We start from the raw sequence: 22,683 nt of genomic DNA, 5'->3' as shown, positions 1-22,683 counted from the left end.
TATGTTCAGTATGTCATTTCTTAGCAAAGAACTGCATTTGATAGCTCTATATATCTGTTAATATAGCAACTCTTATAAATATCTTGTTTGCCTATTAAATCACTCCCAGTAGCAGAAGAGTCTTAATTTAAGCCTTCAGCAACAGCTCCACAAAGGTTCCAATGATTGTTCCCCAGGTTCAGAGTAAAATCAACAGGAACTGGAACAACGCAAGTCAAATGACCCCAAACTGATCCGGGTGGCTATAGGGCCATCCCTTAGGCAGAGAGGACATTGTGGAGCCTGTGTCATCCTCATGGGACCATATCAGACAAAGATGTCCCAGGAACATTCATATATATAGACAGGCTCTCTGCCTGCAGAAATCTGACCTTTGCCACCAGGGTGAACCTTTTTTTCCCTTTTCCTGGGGCTATGAATGCTTATTGCCACTGGCTTCTACCAAAATTCTGTGATTCTGAACCTGCATGCAGTCAGCAATTGCTATGAAAATGAACCTTTACATTCTGTTGAAGGTAAGAAAGGGATACCTAAAACCCAAGATAAGGGTTAGTTCTGATTTGTTTCCCAAGTTCTTATTGATGCTCTTAACATAAAGTCAAGAGGTGTCTTTCTTTTCTCTACATTTACATGGTGCCCTCAAAGGATACTTTTGATTATATTTAGTTAGTTTAGATTCAGCATATAGGAATGAGAAGCAAAGCTGAATAATGCTATCCCAACAGCTGAACTGTGAACAAGAAACACAGTATTAGGAAAGAAACATACGTAAGTCCAGGGCCGGCGCAACCCATTAGGGCGCTACAATTTGGGGGGTGGCGACCGCGGCGGTATTTTGGCGGCAGGACCTTCCGCCACCTCTGTGGGGGCGGCATTTTGGGGCGGGACCTTCCGCAGCCTAGGGTGGCAGAAAAGCTGGCAGCGCTCCTGCGTAAGTCATGAGGTTTTCCTTTTTATTTCAGCAGACTGTTTCCCCAACCTCCCCTTCCCCATCTCACCATTGTCATCATGGGGAAATGGTGTCTTGCTACTAAATCTGTTCAATTGTATTCAAAGGTCAGACTGTAAAAGGGAGAACTACTCTACTCAAATTCTGCCTACAAGACACAAAAATCCAGAATAACTGGATATTGTAGCTAATTAGTTAGTAGTCTTGATATTTACATGCGTATCATTAGATTCCAGAGTAATCACACCACTGCAGTGACTGTGAGCCCATGTATTGTTCCTTCCCCAGAAGGTGTAGAGGGACCTGTGCGTAATAAACTTGGTGCAGTTCTAGTGCACAGGGGTTTGACACTAGTTTTGGGGCTTTAGGCCAAGGATTGCAGCTCCTTGCACAGCGGCATTCACATTTGTTGTTTGCAGTGTTGTTGTAGCCATGTTGGTCGCAGGATATGAGAGAGGCAAGGTGGGTGAGGTGATATCTTTTTTTTTGACCAACTTCTGTTGATGGAAAGAACAAGCTTTTGAGCTTCACAGGGCTCTTCCTCAGGTCTGGAGAGGGGAACCATGATGTCCAGGTCAAATACAAGGTGAGACAGATTGTTAAGCATAAGTGGTTTACATATGTTGTAGGAGACAACTTAAAATGAAGTGGGCAATTAACACTACTGCAGTGGTAGGACAAAGGAGGATAGAAAGCAGCAGGGTGTGTTACAAATTGTTGTAATGAGCCATGAAACTAGTGTCTCTGTTAAGACCATGGCTCTTGGTGTCCAGAATTATGAATTTAAGTTCCCAGGCTCATCTTTTGAAGGTGTTGTGCAGGTTTCCTTTGAGAACAAAGACTAGGAGGTTAGATATGGAGTGATCACTTTATGAAAAGTGTTCACGCCGGGGTGATAAGCTTTTTGTTGACAGGCTCATGAAGGAGCTGAGCAGGAGGAGGACTGGGGAAGCCATCGCTTTGTTAGATACATGGATATAGATTTACCATATAGAGGAGTCACACCTGTTTAATTGAGAGCAGAATATGGCCTACAATGTGTAGGGTCAGATTTTTAAAAGTGCTCAGCGGCCAGCAGCTCCCATTATGATTAGTGTGGGGATTCTCAAAAGCACCTAGATGACTTAGCAGCACAAGTCCCATTGATTTCCAATGGGACTTGTGCTCCTAAATCACTCAGGTGCTTTTGAAAATTCCACTCAATGGAAGTTGCTCAATATTGAACACTTTTGAAAGTCAGGTAACTTTTGGGAGGCCTAAAGGGAGCAGATCTCTTTTGAAAATCTGATCACATATTTAGGTGTCTAGATGAGAGCCATTTGGTGCTGAACTCCATAATTCTCTGTATGTCTAACTGGGAAGACATTATCTTTAGACTAGGCTCCTTTAAAATGAATAATGTAACAAACCAGATGGGTTTCATGGGGGGAAGAGTTGTTCTCTAACAAAACTTACTTTTCACCTTGTTGAAACAAAACAAAAATGTTCTGGCATAAAGCCAGAATGTTTGCATTTTCTTGGAACTGTAAATTTCACTTTCTATGCTCTAGTATTGATGCAAACCAGCAAAAGCCAGTAAATTCCAAATGAAGATTAGCCCTCTGTTTTAACTAAAGCCATGTGCCTTTTTTAAACATTGCTTATAGATGGAGCCTCTGCCTTCATTTTGCATCATTTCTTGGCGTTTGTTGGAAGAAATTCCAGAGGACACCACCATGGGTTGGAGTCCTAATCTGGCAATCAAAAGACTAGACTTTTGAATACCTTTTATATTGCAACATTCTAATAGCAGCTTCTTATCCTCTCTGCATGTTACTTTCATATTTAAATTGTGTGTTGCTCTTACCATAACTAACAGTTTATGCTATCCTTGAAATTATTACTGAGGGTAATGTTTTCATTTTGCTAGAGTTATAGATAGTCTGTGTTTCACCTGAGTGCTAGCTAAGGCTAATGACTAATGTTTTGGAGGTTATTTTCCTCACACTGAGCATAAATTGCAAGTATTTTTTAGGGGTCTGCAAATGAAAAAAGGTTGCAAACTACTGCACAACAGCACAAATACCTGAAGCAGACATTGAAAACCAGTGCTGCTGATCAACACTTCTATTTCTGTAAGGAGCTCTCTAGATTCTGTGTCTTTAGTGCCTTACTTTGTTAGTGGACTTAACTGCAAACTTTCATCTGTGGTTTAGTATTATCTAAGAAAATGTTTGCGGCTTACTAGCCAAATATTGGAAGTGTGTACAAATGAAACTCAGAACAGTATATTTAGTTAGTAATAGCACAAGGTGCTGTTTTGATGCTATTATATTATTTCACACTGGAAAATAAAAACCTAGTGTAAACAAAGAGTTCATTTGTGGTAAAGGAGAGGAGAGGTGTGCTGTGTACAGTGAAGCTCCAAACACAAAAACAATGGGACCACACTGGACTAGCCTGATTAGGCAGCATACTAACAACAGTCTTAGCAGGTAACCTGGCTTTATTGTGGTGGGGTAGAAGATTCTTGTATCAGAACTCAGCAAATGTATTTTTTAAGAAAGTAATTAAACTTGTTCCTTACTGTGGTTTCTTCTATGCTTATGGATTCATTAATCTGCAGGAGTGACTGCAATTGAGAAGAAAAACATTTTGTGTGAGAAAGTCTTTCTCTTCCTCGCCTCCCTGATCCACACCCCCACCTCATTCTGCCTCTGTCTACATTTTCTAGGAAAACACCCCCCCGTGAAGTAATAGTATATGAAAAGACTGTATTCGTAGGTTTCTTCTGGGTCTCCTAATTGCAAATCTTCCATTTAAAAAGTCTAGAAAGGGCCCAAAACTTCAATTACCAGATTTCCAGAAGGGAGTTATTTTCGGGCATATACATAAACTTTTAGAGGTTAGGACAGTGTACACCGTTATTAAATGGCAAGGGCATATTTGTTTTTAAAACAGTGAAAATACAGCAAAGAAAACATACTTCTCCTTATTTGTGATCTGACTTTGAGGTGCTGACAGTCCAGGGCTCCCCAAAACTGGTTGCCAAATTCAGTAGACACTCTTGAGAATTTTGCCCTAACTGATTTGCCCAAGGAGACACAGGAAATCTTTGGCAGAGCTGGGAATAAAAGTCAAATCTCCTGATTCCCAGGCCATTTGCTTCAAGACTCCTCTTCTCCTGTAACAGCTAATTACTAGGTGGAATTTTTAGCCTTGTTAAAGTCTCTATTGATAAGTTTGGAGGGCATAATTAGTAATAATAGGTTTGAGAAACAGAGGAGACTTTCACTTTTGATTAAAGAATGAATCTGAAGCAAACTGATGTTAACAGCTTCTTCCGGATTTATATAATGAACAGGCTAGAGGAAAGTTGCAATCAATTTGTACTGGAGCCCAATAGCTCTGAAGAAATATAATACTGTTGCAATCTACTTGGTACTATTAATGTTCTGTAGCTACCTGAGTTAGAGTTGTAAATGTTGTGTTGCTGCAGTTTAGTCTGAGTAAAAAGTAAATCACTGCAAAATGATCTAACACAAAAATAGCAATATGATCAAATAAACCTAAAGACAGCATCACAGAAAGGACCTGCCCTATTAGGATTTGATCCATACTTAAAGTCCAGCAGGATGAAACCCTTCGTTCATCCCCCTGTCTGCCGAAGATTCTTTGTAATGTATTTTATTCGTACACTCTACTTTTCAGTGTGTCAAACAAAAGGGTTCCCTTTAAATGACTATTCTAGCTCACTTTCAGGATGCTTCCCCCCCACCCCCCACCTCCTGCCAGTACATTTTAATGCAAATGTTCTTTTCTTAGTTTAGTCCCATTACTTGTAGTTACATCACCTTGTATTACACTAAATAATTCCTCTGCCTCCTTAGTGGATAGATGATTATTGTGTCCCCAATTAGTCATCATTTAGCCAAACTATGCAAAGTTAGTCTCATTACTGTCTTCTTAATGCTCCCTTTGTCGCCTTCATTTTCTGGGTTGTGAGTGCTGCAGAGTTTTATGATGATTGGATGGTAAGTCTTATGAATGGAGGCTGGCTTGGATATTACTTCAGTGATTTTAAGTGATTGAGTTGATAGGAAACACACATGAGAAACTTGAATTCTCAGCTAACAATGTATTTTGAGTGATATCTAATTTAAGCTCTGATGCAGGATCAACACTTATGCTTACCTTTAATCACATAACCACTGATGCCAATTGAACTTCTCATGAATAAAATTAGCACAGCCATAAGTGTCAGCAAGATCAGGTCCTTAAATTTGTAAGTTCCTCCGCAAAGAAAACTGTGTTACCACATCTCTAAAGACCCATATGTATAGATGGCAATATAGTTATAATCATTTATTCTTACATCAGTCCTCCCAGCCCTGTCGACATATGTATTACTCTTCTCTGAGCTCACACTAATTTGTTTCCTAAGTAGAAAACAAATAGTCAAAACTGCACCCTATGTATTTTACATTTGTGAATTGTTTAATATGATACATGCAGATTTTGTTACACAGAAAGCTTTCCAAAAATGCTTTCACATATGAACATGCTCTGCATCAAAAAGCAAGCAGAAGACATTGGGCCCCTTTGCTCTACTCAGGCAAAGATCCCTTTGAAGCCAAGGGGAACCTTGCTTGAGTAAGGGTGTAGAATAGATCACATAATACATACATATACGTGAAGATTTTCCAAAGTGCCTTAGGAATTTAAGAGCACAAATCCCATGGAAGGTGAGTGAAACTTGAGCTCCTAAATCTTTTGGGGGCTTTTGGAAATCTCTCCCCTACTAATAAGAGAGTTCCCATAGAGTCAAAATATGAGGGTGAAATACTGACCACATTAAAGTCAATGGCAAAGATCCACTTGATTTCAGTGGAGCCAGGATTTCACCACTACTGTACTAGTGGCAGGAAAATGTTGAAAACTGGGGAAAACAAATCAAAGCATATAGAAAGGTGACAAAAGAGAGAGAGAGGTGAATACTGGAAGTCACATGATATCAGCCCGTCCAAAATAGAATATGTTGGTTAGTAAAGATTATACTTCTCTAAGCTCCTACAAAACATAGTTTCAGTGAAAATCTGTACAAACCCACAACTCTAATTAAAGGTTTTAGCTGCCAAATAACATGTTCTGGCTAAAGCCAAATAAGTATTACAGAGTTGTTCATGAATAACGGCACAAGCTTTATACTTTGCTGTTGATTTTCTCATGGGAAAGTAATATAAATGAGAGTGATACCTCCCTGTTGGCTTTAACTGTTAGAAATGCAAAGCATGCTGAAATTGTACATAATTCTCTTCCAAAGGAAAGGAAATAGCATTTCAATGCTTTTCCTCAGTGTCTCATTGAGTTATGGTGGTGTACAATTATTCCAGTTAAATTACTCTACCAGATGGAAGGTTACATTGTATATTTAGCTAATTAAGTTTTAGGGGACTGGAATTATATCCCAGAACAAAAAGAGCATATCTGAAAGTAAACTTGTTTTAATTAAGTTCATTGTGGATGTGCAGTATCTATGCCTAATTAAGAGTTTAAACAGGTGGTTTTCTCCCCCTCCCTTTGATTAACATGAGAGTTCCTTTTACAAAATCAGCCTTCATACCTACAGAATCATAGGAGTTATTGAAACATGTTTAACAAATATTCAGGGCCAAATTCAGCCTCCACTGACTTCAATGGAGTTGCACGTTCTTATACCAGAGCTGAATTTGCCCCAGAGTTATCCATGTTGAAAACAAGACATATTGCTTTTTGTGTTTAGTTTTCTTGGCATCATGTACTGTTATAGCAAAGTCCCTACATGCTGACATTCTGCCTTACCTTTGCACAACTCTAAGCAGTATGCCTAGATAGTGTAGACCTCCCGAGCTTTCATCTACTGAGGAAATTAATGTCCTTTTAAATTCGGGGAGAAGGTGGTGATGTTTAATCCTGGGCTTCTGCAGGCTAGCGAAATACAGTGTTGTAGTTTGTTGCCTGCCATCAGATGAGTTATCAATGTTGGATTTTTTCCTAGATTAAAATCCCTGGGATTTAATCATCACATTAAATAATTCCTTCTTGTGTGGGGACTAGAGGATGTGAGCATGAATATTCTGCAGTCTACAAATCAAGCATCTAAGGGTCAAATTGTGGCCCTGCAAAAGCTTGGAGTGCCAGGGTAAGGGGATTAGCTCTGGCACTTCTGCAATGGAGAGGGTCATTTTGCTTGTGTAAAGTGTAATGACTCTATGGATGTTAGGAGAGAGTGCAATGGGGAGTGGGACTAGCTAGTTACATCCACAGAATGTGTAGCTTTGTGTAGTTTCTCAGCTAGCACTGTTGGGTATACTGGGGCGGAAGTGGGGATGATGCTAATTCAATGCAGGGATATCTTCTCTAAACCAAGAAGTACTGCCAGCCATGAGCCTGCCCCGACCCCTAACTAATCAATTGAGGGCTGTCCCTCACACAGGTGTACTGAGAGGTAATTGACTTGCTGCACCTTTTTCCTCCCATAATGTTAAAGTGGGGTCTAAATTTCTAAATTTGAGGGGTAAGGGAGTGGGGAAGTTCACTATGAAGTTTTCATGACTTCTCCCCCCCCCCCCCCATATTCCAAGACTGTTTTTTTATTTACCTATTCTTCTTCTGTTTCTTATAGCAGAAAGGATCCTCTTTTAAAATAATCTAGCTTTCCCTGTGATGCCACAGGAAAATTTAGGATAAGCCATTAAGTCATAGAATCACACCATAACTTAATATAACAAACTTTTCTTTAGGCTAACACCAAAATTATGGGTCTGATCAGGGAAACACTTCATGCACATAGTTCTTATTGAAATTGACTTTTATTGGAGGCCAGTACATGGAGTGGTTGCTTTCACATAAGTTTGTATGTAATGTGAACAAATAGCTCCATTGCATAAATTACATAATGTACATAAGCCATGAGCTGAAATATATCCAAATTATGAGTGGTATGGAGAAGAAAGAAAGAGACGCTTCAGCTTTGCAATGGCAGTTAATGACCTGGAGCTAGGTATGCACATGCCTAAGACTCCAGCAAACCCAAAACACAATGTGGTCTATGCGTCCCACATAATATATATTAAAGCTCTATAGGTAAAATCCAGGCCCCATTGAAGTCAATGGGAGTTTTGTCAAGGCAGATGCAGGGCCCAGATCTGGCATATACATACATTCCAAGAGCTCCCCATAGCCAGAGAATTTTCTTCTGGCAGCTGGAAGCCAGAATCCGTTGCCTTTGCTTCCCAAGTGACACAAAGAGGCCAAATGTCAATAGAGAATCCAAATTAGTGTTCATCATTTGCTACATCTCCCTAGATTTAAAAGGCACCTAATTCTCTGCAAGAGGATATGGTACAATATACAATATATATACCTAAATCAGCAAAGACTTCATTAGGCAAGCTTAATGCTTCCTGGGATGGCCAATGAAACAGGTTTTACATTAGTATGTAGACTACAAAGAAAAACAGGGAGGGAGATTCTAAAATGCATGGTAGAAATTTACAAAAGGGCTTGAGGGAAGATTTCAGTTCTGAACCTTCTTTAGGCTATAGATGAAAAACAACTAACCTTGTTAAATCTGCTTCCATAGCCTGAAGAAAGCTAAAGGGCTGAAATATCCCCTCTAATCTAATTAGCTCTTTCTAACATGTGTTTCACTAACCCTGTTTTTTTATTTAGGGGTTGGATATTTACCTTAGCCTGAGTAAATAAAGCATTTTACCTTTTACAAAACTAAAATAAAGCAAAGGACTAAAAAGTTTCACATGTGATCAACATTCCCTTTAAACCAAGCGGCTGACCAGGAAACAGTTTCTGTGTATGCTGAAAACAGATTAGGTGATGCAAGCCAGAAAAATAAAGCATCTTCATCCTTCACCACAGTACGTGACGCTCTAGCCTTGTTGGGACCACCCAACAGTCAGGCCCATCCGAATGGATGTTCCGTGTAGTTCTTGGAAAACCTTTAGAGGAAATAGTGCAAATGGCTTTCTCTCTCATAAATCTAACTTCAACCTGAAATGGCATTTTAAAATACCAGAATTAAAGAGCTAGTGAATTTTTAGTATAATGTGCTGGCTTTTTCCAGAGTGCCAGCCATGAGAGATGCCCATAGTATCCAAAGAATTAACTCCCCATTTCCGGATCGTGTTGGAAAGTGACATTCTAAGCACAGAGATCACACAGTGAATCAAAGGGTCGGGAGAACTAAATGGTTCATCGTGGCCTTTAATAAATACAAATATTCTGAGGTGGCTGAAGACGCTGGGGCAGCTTAAAATAGCAGCAGCCAGAAACCACCAAGTAGAACAGTGAGTATTTATGCCTCTCCCAGAAGCTAGTGCATCCTGGGATGAAGTTGAGACCCTCACACACTTCCAGTAAAGTAAGGGCCACTGGCAGCTCTCCAGCAAGCCACTGAGGGAGCAGGAAGCTCAAAACCGGCAACCCTGCTCTCTGAACCCCTTTCCCTCAGCTCTCTGCCATCTTTGGAAGGGTACTGGGCATCCCAGAATCTTCTGGAGGGAGTCCACAACGGTATCAACTACGCTTCTCGCTAATGGAGGTTTGGTACTCTTGTGCCGTCTATGCTGTCTAGGTTATTGGGAAGGACTTGGGAGCTTCTGGTCCCTCCTACCTCAGAGGTATGTGTGTGTGTGTGTGTTTCTCCTGAGCCCTCTTTCCACCCTTGCCTGCCCAGATTCTTGGGGAGCAAATATGCTCCTCTTTCTTCATCTGTCTTCACTGAAATGGCATGCTGATGAGGTGAGATGAGACTCTCGCCTTAGCCACAGACTCTTGGCGTGGCACAGGTACTCCTCCCTCGGCTGCCTTTATTGGGGAAGTGTGTATGTGTGTTCTTCCCAGCCTCCCCCCGGATCCTTTGGGGACAGAAAGGGACAAAGATGCTTCCCCCCAGTAGTTTTCAGATTGCTGCTCTTCAAAATAGCAGCGGTCCCCTGTATTAAGCAGCCTCGGTTTCCCCAAGTATTGCTGTGGCTGCCCCACCCATATTGATGTACAAACATACCTAAGTCAGGATGCAGGCTCAGGCTTCTGTCTGTGGAAACAAAGAATTAGGAGAGGAATTGGGGGCTCTCAGTATCCAAAATGATATATATTTTTAAAAGACTGTCCATTTATCTTCCCTGACCTTCACTTTTATAGAATGTACCAGAGTTACATGTTATCCCCTTTTTATTTATATATTTTAAACCACTCTTTTTGAGGGATGAGAGTATATTACAACCAGTCTTGTGTTATGTTAAGGTTTCCTTTTTATTTCAATAATTGACTGGTAAATTGCTCCAGTCTAAAGCATCATCCTACTTATTGAAAATCAGCCTTTGAAAATGTTATTGCCTTTATTGATACTTCTAAGATATAACACTTTAAGTTTAAAAACAATTTAAATGATTAGTAATACAACTACCAGTCATGTCAGCAATTTTATTTTTTTGTCAATGCAATATAATATATTATGTTAATACCACATAATATATTCAAAACAACTTAAAATATGATTCTCCATGCCCCAAATAAAATGGCCATCTGTAACTGAAAATAAACAGAAAATACCAACCAGCAATTAAAATTACTAAATAGTATGCTAATTCTTTATTTTTGTCGTTTTTCTCTTTGTGGACTTAAACACATCACAACATTCCTTATTATTATTTCTCTAAATGAACTCAGGAATAGTGATTTTAGCATGAGCTATAGGGAACAAATTGACATTGTTACATAAGATGCAACAAATCTTGGAAACATACAGAAGTTGCTGCCTGTTGAATTTTAAAAAAATTAAACAGTCACTATTGCCAAATTTAGTGTCACTACCTCTGCTTCCCTACGATTTTCTAAAACCAGCCTATGAGCTAATAAAAGGAAATGCTTTCACTATAGATCCATCCTAAGCCTTGACAAAAGCTCACTTTCTGCTCCTCAGGTTTCCTATATATGGTTTTAGCCTCAAGATGAGGACCGGCTCACTATACCCCCTATCCCATCCCCCATTTCCTGCCTGGGTTCATTAAATGCTGATTTGAAATTGGCACATACTTTTCTGATACAAAAGTACTACTGTTTTCCAGGCACCATCAGAAAGCAGTGTACTATTATCTGTTAAACACCCTTCATTTATAAGGCTTTCCCCCTTTAATGTTAGGTGTTTTTATTCCTCCAACAGGATTCTTAAATATCTGAGTATGTTTAATTAAAGAAATAGTCAAGGTAATCCTAGTGAAGAAATCTCAGCCTTGTTTGCACATTGGGGAGTGATCCAGTCCTTGGACTGAATTCTTTAATGCCAGTATCTGTAAATTGCAAGTAATTAACACTGTAATATGTGACATATTTCAGTGTATTACTTTTCTGTCTCCCATGCTTGTGTTACATCATCACACTACTCATGAGAGACTGGAGCTACTTGGGATGTCACACAGTTGAGTAAGAGGGGTGATCTCAGTGAAATCATCTGTACTTACGTACAGTGTCATATTTTCTTTCTAATGTCAACATTAGGATTGTTGCTCTTTGCTGCAGTACTGTCTCCCTACAGGTCACTGGCTACCTAAGTGTGAACTATTGTATGTCTCACCCAACCATTAAGGAAATTTCCACTTGCCCTAGAGAGCAACTTGAAATGGTGTAAGGAGTGGGCGTCACAAAGTTTTAACCTACCATTTGGTTGAGTCCACCCCATTGCGACTGGCTTCCTTGCTAATGGTTCATACAGCTCTATTGCAGGTGTAGTAACATCATCTGCTGCAATGGCACTCAACAACCACCTACCTCAAAATTCCAAAAATTTATTCTGCCGTAACCCACCCTTCTTCCTCTAGGACCCAAAACATCAGCTCTGCAGAGCTCCCTGCCTTTCTCAAGGAACTAGAGCACTCTTGCTATTGCTCTCAGCTGACCTCCTGAGTTTCCTATAATTCCTATGTGCTGGTTTAAATTAAAAAGATGTGTTGCGTGATTTCTAGGTGTAGTCCATTTAGAGTAGATTGGAGAAGTAATATCGAATGAGGTCCTTATGGTCAGCATTTCAGTAGACACTAAGCAAACTGATAGCAATGGGATGCTAAACTGCCAACATTACTGAAATGGCCCATAACATTTTAGACCTGAACACACATTGCAAATGAGAGTTGCATGTGCAGAATGATTCTTCGGTGCATTGACACTCCACCAACTGTCTACCGCCAACCTTTTCTTTTTGATTCTTTTTATCCAAAGCAAATTTGAATGATACATTTTCCCTTCCTTAAATTGGGGAGATACCAGCAACACTAGACACAAAGGACTAGATCCACAAATGGAGTTAGGTGTTGCAACTCCTAACTGCCCTTCTGCCCAGTAGAATTCGCAGCCCCAAACTGGGTGCCCAGGCTCCATGCATTGTATGGGAAGAGTTAGGCACCTAAGAAAGGGATTCACAGAAGCCAGCAAGGAAGCCACCTAAACTAGCCAGGAATGTGGGAGATCTGTTTTCAAATCCCTGCTCTGGGGGCCTGCCACTTCCCAGGAGAGTGCCCAAATCACCAGGCTGTTAGGTATTCAGAGATAAGTCTCTCAATCTCTCTTGTTGAAGCTTTTCCATTTTATATAAGTAATTAAATATCCCCAGTAGTTAGGGGCACTCATCTGGGATGTGGGAAAGGCAAGTTCAAGTCATTGCTCCAATGAATAGCTAATTATTTATACCAAGGGGAACAGCTTAAAAGGGAGAGATTGAGAAACTCACCCTAAAATATTCACTAGAATGGTTGTTAGGACACACACTTGGGATCTGGGTTCAAATTCCTGCTCCAAATCAGACAGGGTGGGAGTTCAGATCTAGGTTCCCACATCCCAGGGTTGTGCTCTAACCACTGAGCTGTTGGGTATAATGGGAAATACACAGCCAGCCCCACAAAGTCTCATACCCAGCTGTCTTTTGTGAGGATTAAGTGATGCTCAGAGCAGTCCTGCCAGACTGGGCCCTGCATGTGAGACAGGCAGGGGAATACCTAGTTTGAGAATCCTGCCATCGCTTAGGAATGAGCTAGGCACCGAATGACTCAGCAGTGTCTGAATTTAGGTGGTTTTGCACATGCCCACTTGCAGAAACTTAGGTGCCTGTGGGACATTAGTGGCAGAAATTTAGGCACCCACAGGCTAGGCAGCAAGACAGTGAAGGTTTTGTGAATACCAGTGGCGCCTAAATGTTGACATTAGATGCCTAAAGAGGCATTTAGGCACCTAAGTCCCTTTGTGGATCTAGCTCAAAGTGCTGTGCTGACTGGCAATGCAAAAGCTTGATGGAGCTGAGAACCAGATGCAAATTTCTTTACAAGCTATGAGCTAGATTCATTTCTGGTTTATGCTGGCTTCTTAGTCAGCGTAATCCCGCTTCTGCCTCCGCCACCAGGGATGCTATAGAGGCTCTGAGAGAAACTTCAGTTGCCCTATCCCTGTATAGCTTCCCCAATGAAGGGCAGTTGTGGAAACACCTCCTGCCCTGATTTAGGGATGCATCCTCCTTGGCTTGTAAGCGACTGCTGGTTCAGGAAAGTGGAATTTGCGCCATCCTGTACAAGCCAGGCTGAATCTAGCTGTAGACTCTTACTTAATGGGACTAGTCATGTGCTTAAAGTTAGGCACATGCTTAAATACCATGCTGAATCATGGTCTTAATGCGTCAGTGAACCACTATATAGAGTCATAAAGGTCTTTTTTGACTGATAATGGAGCATAGCAAAGGTTACTTCTAAGCACCAACAGTTAAACCATCATACCAAATACTCATTTAAAACCTACTACTGAATAATTTTAATACTTCTTTAGCATCTTTATCTAAGGATCTCCAAGCACTTTATAAACATTAATTAAATAAAGGGACAATGAAATGTTAAAAATTATATAGTATATTTTTGAAAAATCCTTATGAATTACTAATAAAAAAGCTTGAATACCAGAAGTGAAATAATGTAAACATATAATTTACTTTTCCCTATTTTTGCTTTTAGTTTACTTGTTAGCATTTCACTCAGTTTAAACAATGAAATTTTTAATTCTATAAATCATTTATATTAATATTGAACTATGATAAACCTTTTTAAAGAACAAAACCTATATTTGGAGTCTAAACTATCTGACAGTATCTCTTTAATGCTTACAAAACGGCTGATAGATGCCTGTTGCTACAATCATTTGATACCAGAATAAACTGAGGCCTGTAGAGATTGTGGGTGAAATCCTGAGCTGTTGAAGTCAATGAGCATTTTGTCATGACTTCAGCGGGCTAGGGTTTTACCCTGTGTACTTCTCCAAGGTAACAGACCAAATTGATGTCTCAGCCAGGATTAGAACCGAGGACTGTTTCCTCAACCCTATACTCTAACCATCAGCCCTAACATCCTCTTCTTGCTGTATTAAAATCTGAGTTTTCACCTCTTATCATCAAGAGTCCTGTCTGGCATAGTGCTCTCAGTTTGCTGCATTTCACAAGGGATATTCAAGAAAGTCTGTTTCTGAATCTCATACTCTTCAAAGCTATAATTTTTCTCTTTTATTTGGAATATTAAAAAACTGGGTTGTTTTCTTCCTCTTCATTTGAAAATTTATTGTTTTCATTTAAATAATGATATTCCTCTTTTATGTAAGGGTTCTCTTCTTGGCTGGCGCATAAACTCAGATATCCACATAAAAGACTGCCTTCTCTGTTTATGTGATTGATTGTAATGCAGAGTGTGATGGCAACATGGTTAAAAATAGAAAGGCAATCAGTGTGACTGGGCATGAAATACATGCATATACAAGTGGAACTTCTCCCCAATGAATGCTGAAGAGCTCTTTCTCTGGACCCAGAGGATTTACATCACATTAGTTAGTCACTGGTATGGAAATCTTCTTCTGCAGCTTGGGAATTTGAAGAATTATAAATAGAATGAACACTAACCGCAAACTGAGTCAGCACAATATATGAGTTACTTTACTTCCAAATCATAACTACATGAGATTCATGGTCTGAGCACACATAGATATGTTCCTAGTACATCAATGTAATCTTATCATACATTAATTTGTAAGTTGACAGTTCTGTATCAAAACTGTATCTCTCTAAAGAAATAAATCAGATTTGCTTTCCCATGGATGAGTCATATAGTGACTGATAAAATGTAAAATCAAAGTTAAATTTAAAGTTTTCCTCAAAGATTTCTAGTTTTGTATGAGGGTGCTATATAGTTCCTCTGAAAGCAGCACAAACTGTAGACCACATAGGAGGCAGCGTTCTCTCAGGAACTATTTAGCATCATGGGAAAAGGCATGACAAAGGTTGGTTAGAGACATTGCAAATCCAACCAGTCCTGAGTTTATTAAACATTTTGTACCACTCTTTGAGCAGGCTAAATATAATAAGTTATTGACACCCCCATTGATCTATCTCAGGCATTTCTAATGTGCTCATCACTGTGGAAGCGAATGGAACAACAGGAAACAAATGCGTTCAAAGTGCACGTGAGAAGAGAGCTGAAATTAGAAATCCAGGCCCCACTGAAGTCAATGACAAAACTCTATTGACTTCAGTGTAGCCAGGATTTCATCCCTTCTTTTCTTCCTCCATTTCTAACTCTGTGTGTGTGTGTGTGTGTGCGCACACACACATGGGAGAGATAGGGTGTGCGTGTGAGAGAGAGAGAGAAAATTTCCAACCCCTCTATGTGTTAAGACATTGATGAGCCAACATGCATGGCCAGACAATGAAACAAATTCTACCCTAAATTTACCTGCCAGGTGGCTGCACTAATCTTTAGCAGTCTGTTTGATAAAGGCTTACTTAGAAGAGCAGATAAATGGGTACATGAAACATTTTTTCATATTAGAGATGCCACAAATTAATAAAAACCACAAAACCTGGTCTCTAGCATTCATATTCAAAGACTGTGTCCATTTAGTAAAGGAAAAAGGTGGAAGAACTTGCCCAGAATACATTAAATATAATTTGTAGGATTCCTGGAATTTGATCTTACTTCTTCCTTTTCAGACTGAGTTTATATTTTCATGTATAACTTTTCTCAGAGTACAGCAATAAATGCAGTTATTTTGGTGCAGTTATTCAGAAAAGGTTTTGAGCTCAGAACTGGTCACTAAGAAACGTTCTCCCAATGGGCTTTGATATAAATTATATGCCTATAAGAAATCAAAAGGCCACAGCAGAGGCTTCTTCCTATGTCTACCATCAGACCAAAGTCTAAACCCAGAAGGGGATTCCCCACTGTATTGTTACCAGTTTTCACCTACAGTAGGAATGTAGTAGAACAAAGCTTTCCTTGGCCTCTGGATAATTTTAATGATAAAACTGCATATTAATAACCCACATTTCTGCTGTTTGTTAACTGCTATAGAAAACTTTGTCTATCCTCATGTTGAGATACTTTTCTCTGTAGCACAGCTGGGATTGAGAGAGAAATAGCAGGGATTTCGCTGAGGACTGGAAACAAAAATAAACTCAGTGGCTGACTAGTGAAATTTCTTTCTTTTTCTTCTTTAACATAACCACCAAAATGCCACTCTTATTATAAATAGCTTTGACAGTGTGGTAGGTCTGTACTCCATTGAATTAAAGAGAGGGAGAAGTACATGGGGAATCCTATCTGTTTAGAGGCAATTTCAAAAGAACTTACGGGTTTTAGGAGTATAGATCTCACTGACTTTTAATGGGCATTGTGCTGCTAAGTCTATCAAGCACTTTTGAACATATCCAATGTATGAGGTACATATATACCATTCAAGCAGAATAATAACCACAGAAAATTAAAAAACAAAGCGATTCAGTGATTTTGCTTAGAAGAAAAAAAGTAAATAAAAATAAAGTGTTCCCTCTTACTTTCTCTGCTGTGTCCTACCGTTGGCTCAGGGCTAGGGTAGGGGATGGCTAAGGGGGCTTTCTAGAGTGGCACCATTTCTGGGAAGAGCATATTTTAAGCTCCTCCTCCCCCTCTGGTCTGCTCAGAGTTTAGGTCCTATCTTAGGTATGAAGTGGTAACAGTAGTGGGAGCAGCAGCTTTGCAACTGCCTCCGTCCTCCTCCCATCCACCATCTTAGGGTTGGGGCCACTTGAGGGTGCTGAGGAGCTGTAATTAAATTGCTCTCTCTTCTCTGATCATCTGGGGGCTGAGGGAGGGGTACTTGAACGAGTGGAAGCACTGTTTGGTGAAACGGCTTTTTAATTTTAAATTCTCCATTTTCTTCTCTTAATCCCCAGCCTCGGAGCCCAACTTGAAGGTGCGTTCCAGGTTAAAACAGAAGGTGACAGAAAGGAGAAGCAGCCCCTTACTCAGGCGGAAGGATGGAAATGTTGTCAGTTCATTCAAGAAGAGACTGTTTGAAGTGACAGGTAATTAAGGACTGGAGAGATTCTGCCGAAACTACTATGCTAGTAGACTGCTTAGAAGACCTGAAATATAGTTTACTGGAAACGTAATTGTGTATTGAACATAGGTGTGGAGAGAGATTTCTCTGTCAGAAAAGCAGCAATACTTAAGGTACAATTGCATACAATAATTTGCTTTATTCACTTGTGAGAAGGGCACTGTCAACTTAAAAATCACACTTCCATCAGGACACTTTTTCTTACATATCATAGTAAGTACAAAAACAAGGAACCCCTAGAATTGTTGGGATAAAAAGAGATAAGAAGGGAAAAGATTCTCTGTTGTTCCTGTTTGTTTCCAGTGTGGGTTGGTAGCACTTTGTGTATAGTCAGTGTCACTGGTTCATTGCTGGTCTCTTGCATCACTCTCCTGTACTGCTCTGTGGAGAGTGTACAAGCTCTTCCTCAGGCTCTGTAAGAGGGTGTTTAGTAGTAGTAGCAGCAGCAAAGCTGAAATGTAAACTGAAAAGGCATCTGTATGTACAGAGTGGAAGAGGAAGGAGGGAGGCAGGAGCAGTCCAAGCCCCTCCCAAAAGACAGCAAGGGAACAGAAAAACCCATATAATGCTTTAAAGGGATTTAAAAAAAGCTATTTAAATACTAATATATACTATGTAAAGGTTGCACTATCAGAAAAATTGATTTAAAATACTTAATATAAACAAAATTCCTGTCCCTTTAATTGGAACAAGAAATGAATTAATAGCTCTCATCATACTCCCAGCAAAAAAGGAATGCTAAACCCAGATTAATCTCTTAGGAAAAGCAAACCTTTAGGAATGTAGAGAATGAACAGTACACAGATTTTAACAAATCTAAGCAGTAGTTTAACAAGCTTGCGAAGAGCTCTGAAGCCAATATGATTTAAGGTCCTGATTCGGCAAAGTACTTAAGCACATGCTTAATTCCTATTAACTTCAATGGGACTCAGGCACATACCTAAATAATGTCTTGAATAAGTATGTTCTCTCAAACAAAAACAGGATAGAGCATTATTTGCAACACTCTGTGTGTGTGTGTGTGTTCGCTTGTTCTTGGGCTCTTCTAACCAAGAGGAGCGGAGCAGGATAACAGTATTCTAATTAATGCATGGGTAATAGAGACAGATTTAACTTATCTATAGTTGCTTGACTAAAGACTATGCAAAGCATACTCAAGTCTTGAGCACACATGGTCAATCATCCATTAAGTCAAGAGGAGGGCTGGTCCCCTGTTGCAACCTGAAGTAACCAGCTGCAGCTCTCCCCATTGTCAAATGCCAGCTGCATGCACTCAGCGCTAGAATGATGAAGTATCTGGCAGCTGACAGTGCTGGACTCTTGGCTCTCAGCAGCAGCCCCTAGTGGAGGGAGGCAGGCAGTACAGTGACAGCCACTGAAGGAACTCTGGAGCTCAGTCTCCAGAAGATGCTGCTGGAGACCAAATGGCCTTTATGGGACCTCTGAAGTGTAGGGACCCACAAACCATATGAAGCTTTCTGGACAGGAATGCATTTGTCTGTATACAACTACACTGAAGTAATTGAAATTCCACCTGCTTTTTGGCTTTGTGTGTTTTCCCAGGGAACCGAAATATGCTGTGTGAGAGGGCTTGTACTCTTTTTTTTTTTTTTAATTGAGGGAAATGTTCTGTAATACTCAATAGCCCTCAGTGGCAATATTATGTCTTATGTATCTGCCAGCTTAGTTTGTAGTGGGGTGATATGACAGCTTAGTTTCTTTTGGAGTGTGCAGGCTAGAAATTCAAGTCTTTGGGATATCTTTCCCTGTGTTAGGCTTTCTCCGAAGTGAGAGATCTCCCAGGGCTTAAAGAAATGTCTGAACATTTTGAACAAGATGGGCAAAATAAGAAATATCATCTTGATGATTTTTCCAAACACGGTGGAGGACACCTGATTCCTTAGAAGTGTTGCTTGGATTAACAATTTTGATGAGTGAGAGGTTTGATGTTTTCAAAAGAAAGAACTTGAAATGAGGGTAACTCGTCACAACCTTTTTGAAATCATATGTTTGACCACTCCTCCTGGTTCCCTTTGTTTGAAAATGTCAGGCTTAATTGGTTTTGATTTTAAGAACTCACCAAGGTATTATGTGACGTGAAGTATTTACAGACCTGTTTAAATATTCATTGGCACATTTTTCAATCATAGCAGATGGTGCTGCTAGTAATTAGAAGGGATTTTTTAGCAGTTATAACATAAAAGTTTTGCACGTTAGGGAGAAAAGTTGCAGAGAGGAAAAAAATGTAAATTGAAATATTTTAGGTTAATTAAAATTGGTTTTGAATTCCTTTCCACACATTTGAACTAAGTAAATAAAGAGGCCAATTATCTTTGGATAATAAAGTCTACTTTTGCATATTATGTATGCTCATAAAGTGGTTATATATGTTTTAGTGTTAGTGTGTCATTATCATATATGTTATCTTGCAAAATTAGGGTTGAACTTTGCTTTGAATTGTCCCCTCTGCAAGCACATTGGAATCCAGACTCCTGAACATGCAGACATAGGATGCTTTCAGGGCCTGGCCCATTAATCTGAAAAGAATAGGAGAATCTACAATGTCTGGGCCTGATTCTGATGTCACTTGCTCTTGTTTGACACCAGTGCAACTCCACTGACTTCACTGGCATTGCACCTGGTTTACACTTGTTTCAGTGAGATGAGACTAAGGCCCTGTGTATATAAGGGTGCTTGATTACTGCTCAGCTGGTTATATATATCTGCATCCATTAGTCAGGGAAGGGTTTAATTAAATCAGTGCATCTCACTGATTTTACATCACCATGTAGATACGACATAGTGTAAACAAATTACGGTAAATTCCCTGTCCAATAAGTGCCGTTTTCAGGACAGCTCTTCATGGTGTTTATTACAGACTATGGGTGCAAATGTAAAATAAATCATTCTCCTATTCTTAATCTCCAGTTAGTAGCTGAATACAGAGCTTTCCATAACATTGCTGTCTGACCAAGATATGCCCAATTAATTTCACAAACACTGGTGTTAAGTGTAATTGCTGAATTTGTTGGGGATCTAAGGGTTGGCAGCTTATTGCTGATTCTCTTTACTGACACTCTTTCCCTTCATTTCTAGAGTGGCCCATTCCTTTGTGATACATATATTTTCAAGTGAGGTTTAAAGTAAAACAGTAATGATTTTAGTAAGAGAGCATTACCTATAGTCATGGTTAAAGTACATGATTGGGTGTTGGGACATTTCTATTCTAATCCTGACTCTGTCACTGACTTATTATCAATGATTGCTTATATACCTGAAAATATATTCCCAGGACTCACTTTTTACAAGTTTGCCATTGACTTGATTGTGATTTTTTTCCCCCATCATACTTTGTACATAGCCCCCAATCGGCTAAAAGTACAGCTGATCAAACATTTTCTGAGCAAAAACATTTCCTGACCAGACCTATATTATTAGTTTATTGATGGGATAGTGAATTGCAGAAATGTACTCTAGCTGGGAGTAAGGAATGGTTCCTTTAAGTCACTAGCAAAACTTCCATTTTCTTCCGTGACAAGAGGAGTGGGGACCTAACCAGTGGCGGATTAATGATTTTGCCGCCCATAGGCCCTGAAATAATTGCCGCCCCTGGCCCCATATGAACTTATTAAACATCAATATTTTCAATATCAACACCAATATTTTCACTTTTTACTTCACTACTACTTTCAACTATTTTTTCTGTCTCACTGTCGGCACTAACTGATACAACAAAGGAATCTATTTTGCACATTTTTGCTATCATTTCATTTTCCCTTTCTTTCTTTTGTATAGCATTTTTTTTGAGAACCGCTTAATTTCTTCCTTCCAGTCATATTATTAACGTTTAGGATTCTCGCAAGTATGTTTACTAAATGGCGTCACGCCATCATTGGTGGTTTCAATATGCGCTATGAGTGGTAGAATCGCGGCGTCAGTGATGCCGCCATTACAAAAATGCTGCTATTATAAATTTGCCGCCCCTGCAAATTTGGCGCCCTAGGCCTTGTCGGCCTAGATGATAATACGCCGCTGGACCTAATAAACTGACCCAAAAAAGAGAGCAAAGAATTGGTGATAGCCATAAATTGATATCTGGCTAATTAAATAAATTCTCTCAATTATTTTAATTTTCTTGAGATAGTTTGTATGAAAGATGTTCTATAAAATATTCTTATCTCTGCTAATACCATACAATTCTAATTTTAGTTATTTATATTCTTTCCTTGTTCTGTACAAAAACTCGCCATCAATATAGGATTTATAACAGTTAGATGTGATGAAGATCAACTAGATCATCAAGTCCATTCCTTTACAAGTGCAGAATATCTTCCTATGGTATATATATCACCGATAGCAGATGTATCATTTCCTAAACTGATATTACGTTTCGTCTTAACCAAAACTCCTGGGAGTTTTTTCACCAAGCCTGGGTAAATTATAGCCCTCAAAATGCTATTTTAAGATTTTGTATGCTACAAACAGTCCCTCGTACCTTGCTGACAGAGATGTATTGCGAATGGTGTATTGTTTTTTATTGGTTACTCATATAGAGGTTAGTTCACAACTGAATACTCCGGAGCCCTTCCCAAACAGCAAGGGAATGACAGTAGGCCTCATGAATTGATGACATGTTATCATGACCTTTGCAAGTCTACTGTTTCTGTCATTTTGATCTCTCACAGAGGCAGAAGAGTATGCAATAAAAAGTACTTCCTTTCTTTTTTCCTCATTAGGAGTTCTGTTTGTACATCTCTGCCTGCCACTGAGTAACTTGCCATCTTTGCAGGAAACTCAAGTAATAAATTCCCCCTTTGTGCAGAAGGGATCGAGAGGGGAAAAGAATGAAACTATCTATCTTTTTAAGGTTGCAAACAAATTGGGACTGAGAGAAAATCCTTAAGACAGTAAAAAGTCCATTCATACAGGAAAACTATTCTTCAACAAAAGAAAGACTATGCTATAAGCAATATATTGTTCATCGTAATCGCAGCTGGATTTCTGTGTTACTTATAAATTCATGTGTGCTTAATCTTTTTTCAGAGTCGTCAGTTAGTAGCAGTTCTCCAGGAACAGGACCCAGCTCACCAAGCAACGGCCCTACTGGAAGTGTGACAGAAAATGAAACCTCGCTTTTGCCATCTAATTCTCAAGCTGAGGTAAGAATAATACACTCAGTCCCTTTATTGACCAGGTAATTGCTTAGCTTTTTAGAGCTGGAAAGATTCCAAACAGCACTTTAAAGACCATAGTTGCTTTCTGATTTCCTTCCTTCACCTGGAAGTCACAGTAACTGTGTGTGA

General features: G+C 39.5%; 1 protein-coding gene across 7 annotated transcripts in view; it reads left to right on the top strand.

Moving 5' to 3' along the window:
* Positions 1–22,683, top strand: part of HDAC9 (histone deacetylase 9) — a 340,664-nt gene that overhangs the window by 73,130 nt on the left and 244,851 nt on the right. For 4 of the 7 annotated variants that reach the window (XM_065399533.1, XM_065399532.1, XM_065399538.1 and 1 more), the window contains exons 5-6: positions 17,214–17,345; positions 22,424–22,539. In XM_065399533.1, the coding sequence (XP_065255605.1) occupies positions 17,214–17,345; positions 22,424–22,539 (248 nt within the window). The remainder of the gene's footprint in view (positions 1–17,213; positions 17,346–22,423; positions 22,540–22,683) is intronic. The other 3 variants (XM_065399534.1, XM_065399536.1, XM_065399539.1) reach the window with 1 other exon arrangement.

This window comes from Emys orbicularis, chromosome 2 (genome assembly GCF_028017835.1).
Source record: "Emys orbicularis isolate rEmyOrb1 chromosome 2, rEmyOrb1.hap1, whole genome shotgun sequence".
NCBI lineage: Eukaryota > Metazoa > Chordata > Testudines > Emydidae > Emys > Emys orbicularis.
This window is presented reverse-complemented; position numbering and strand designations above follow the sequence as displayed.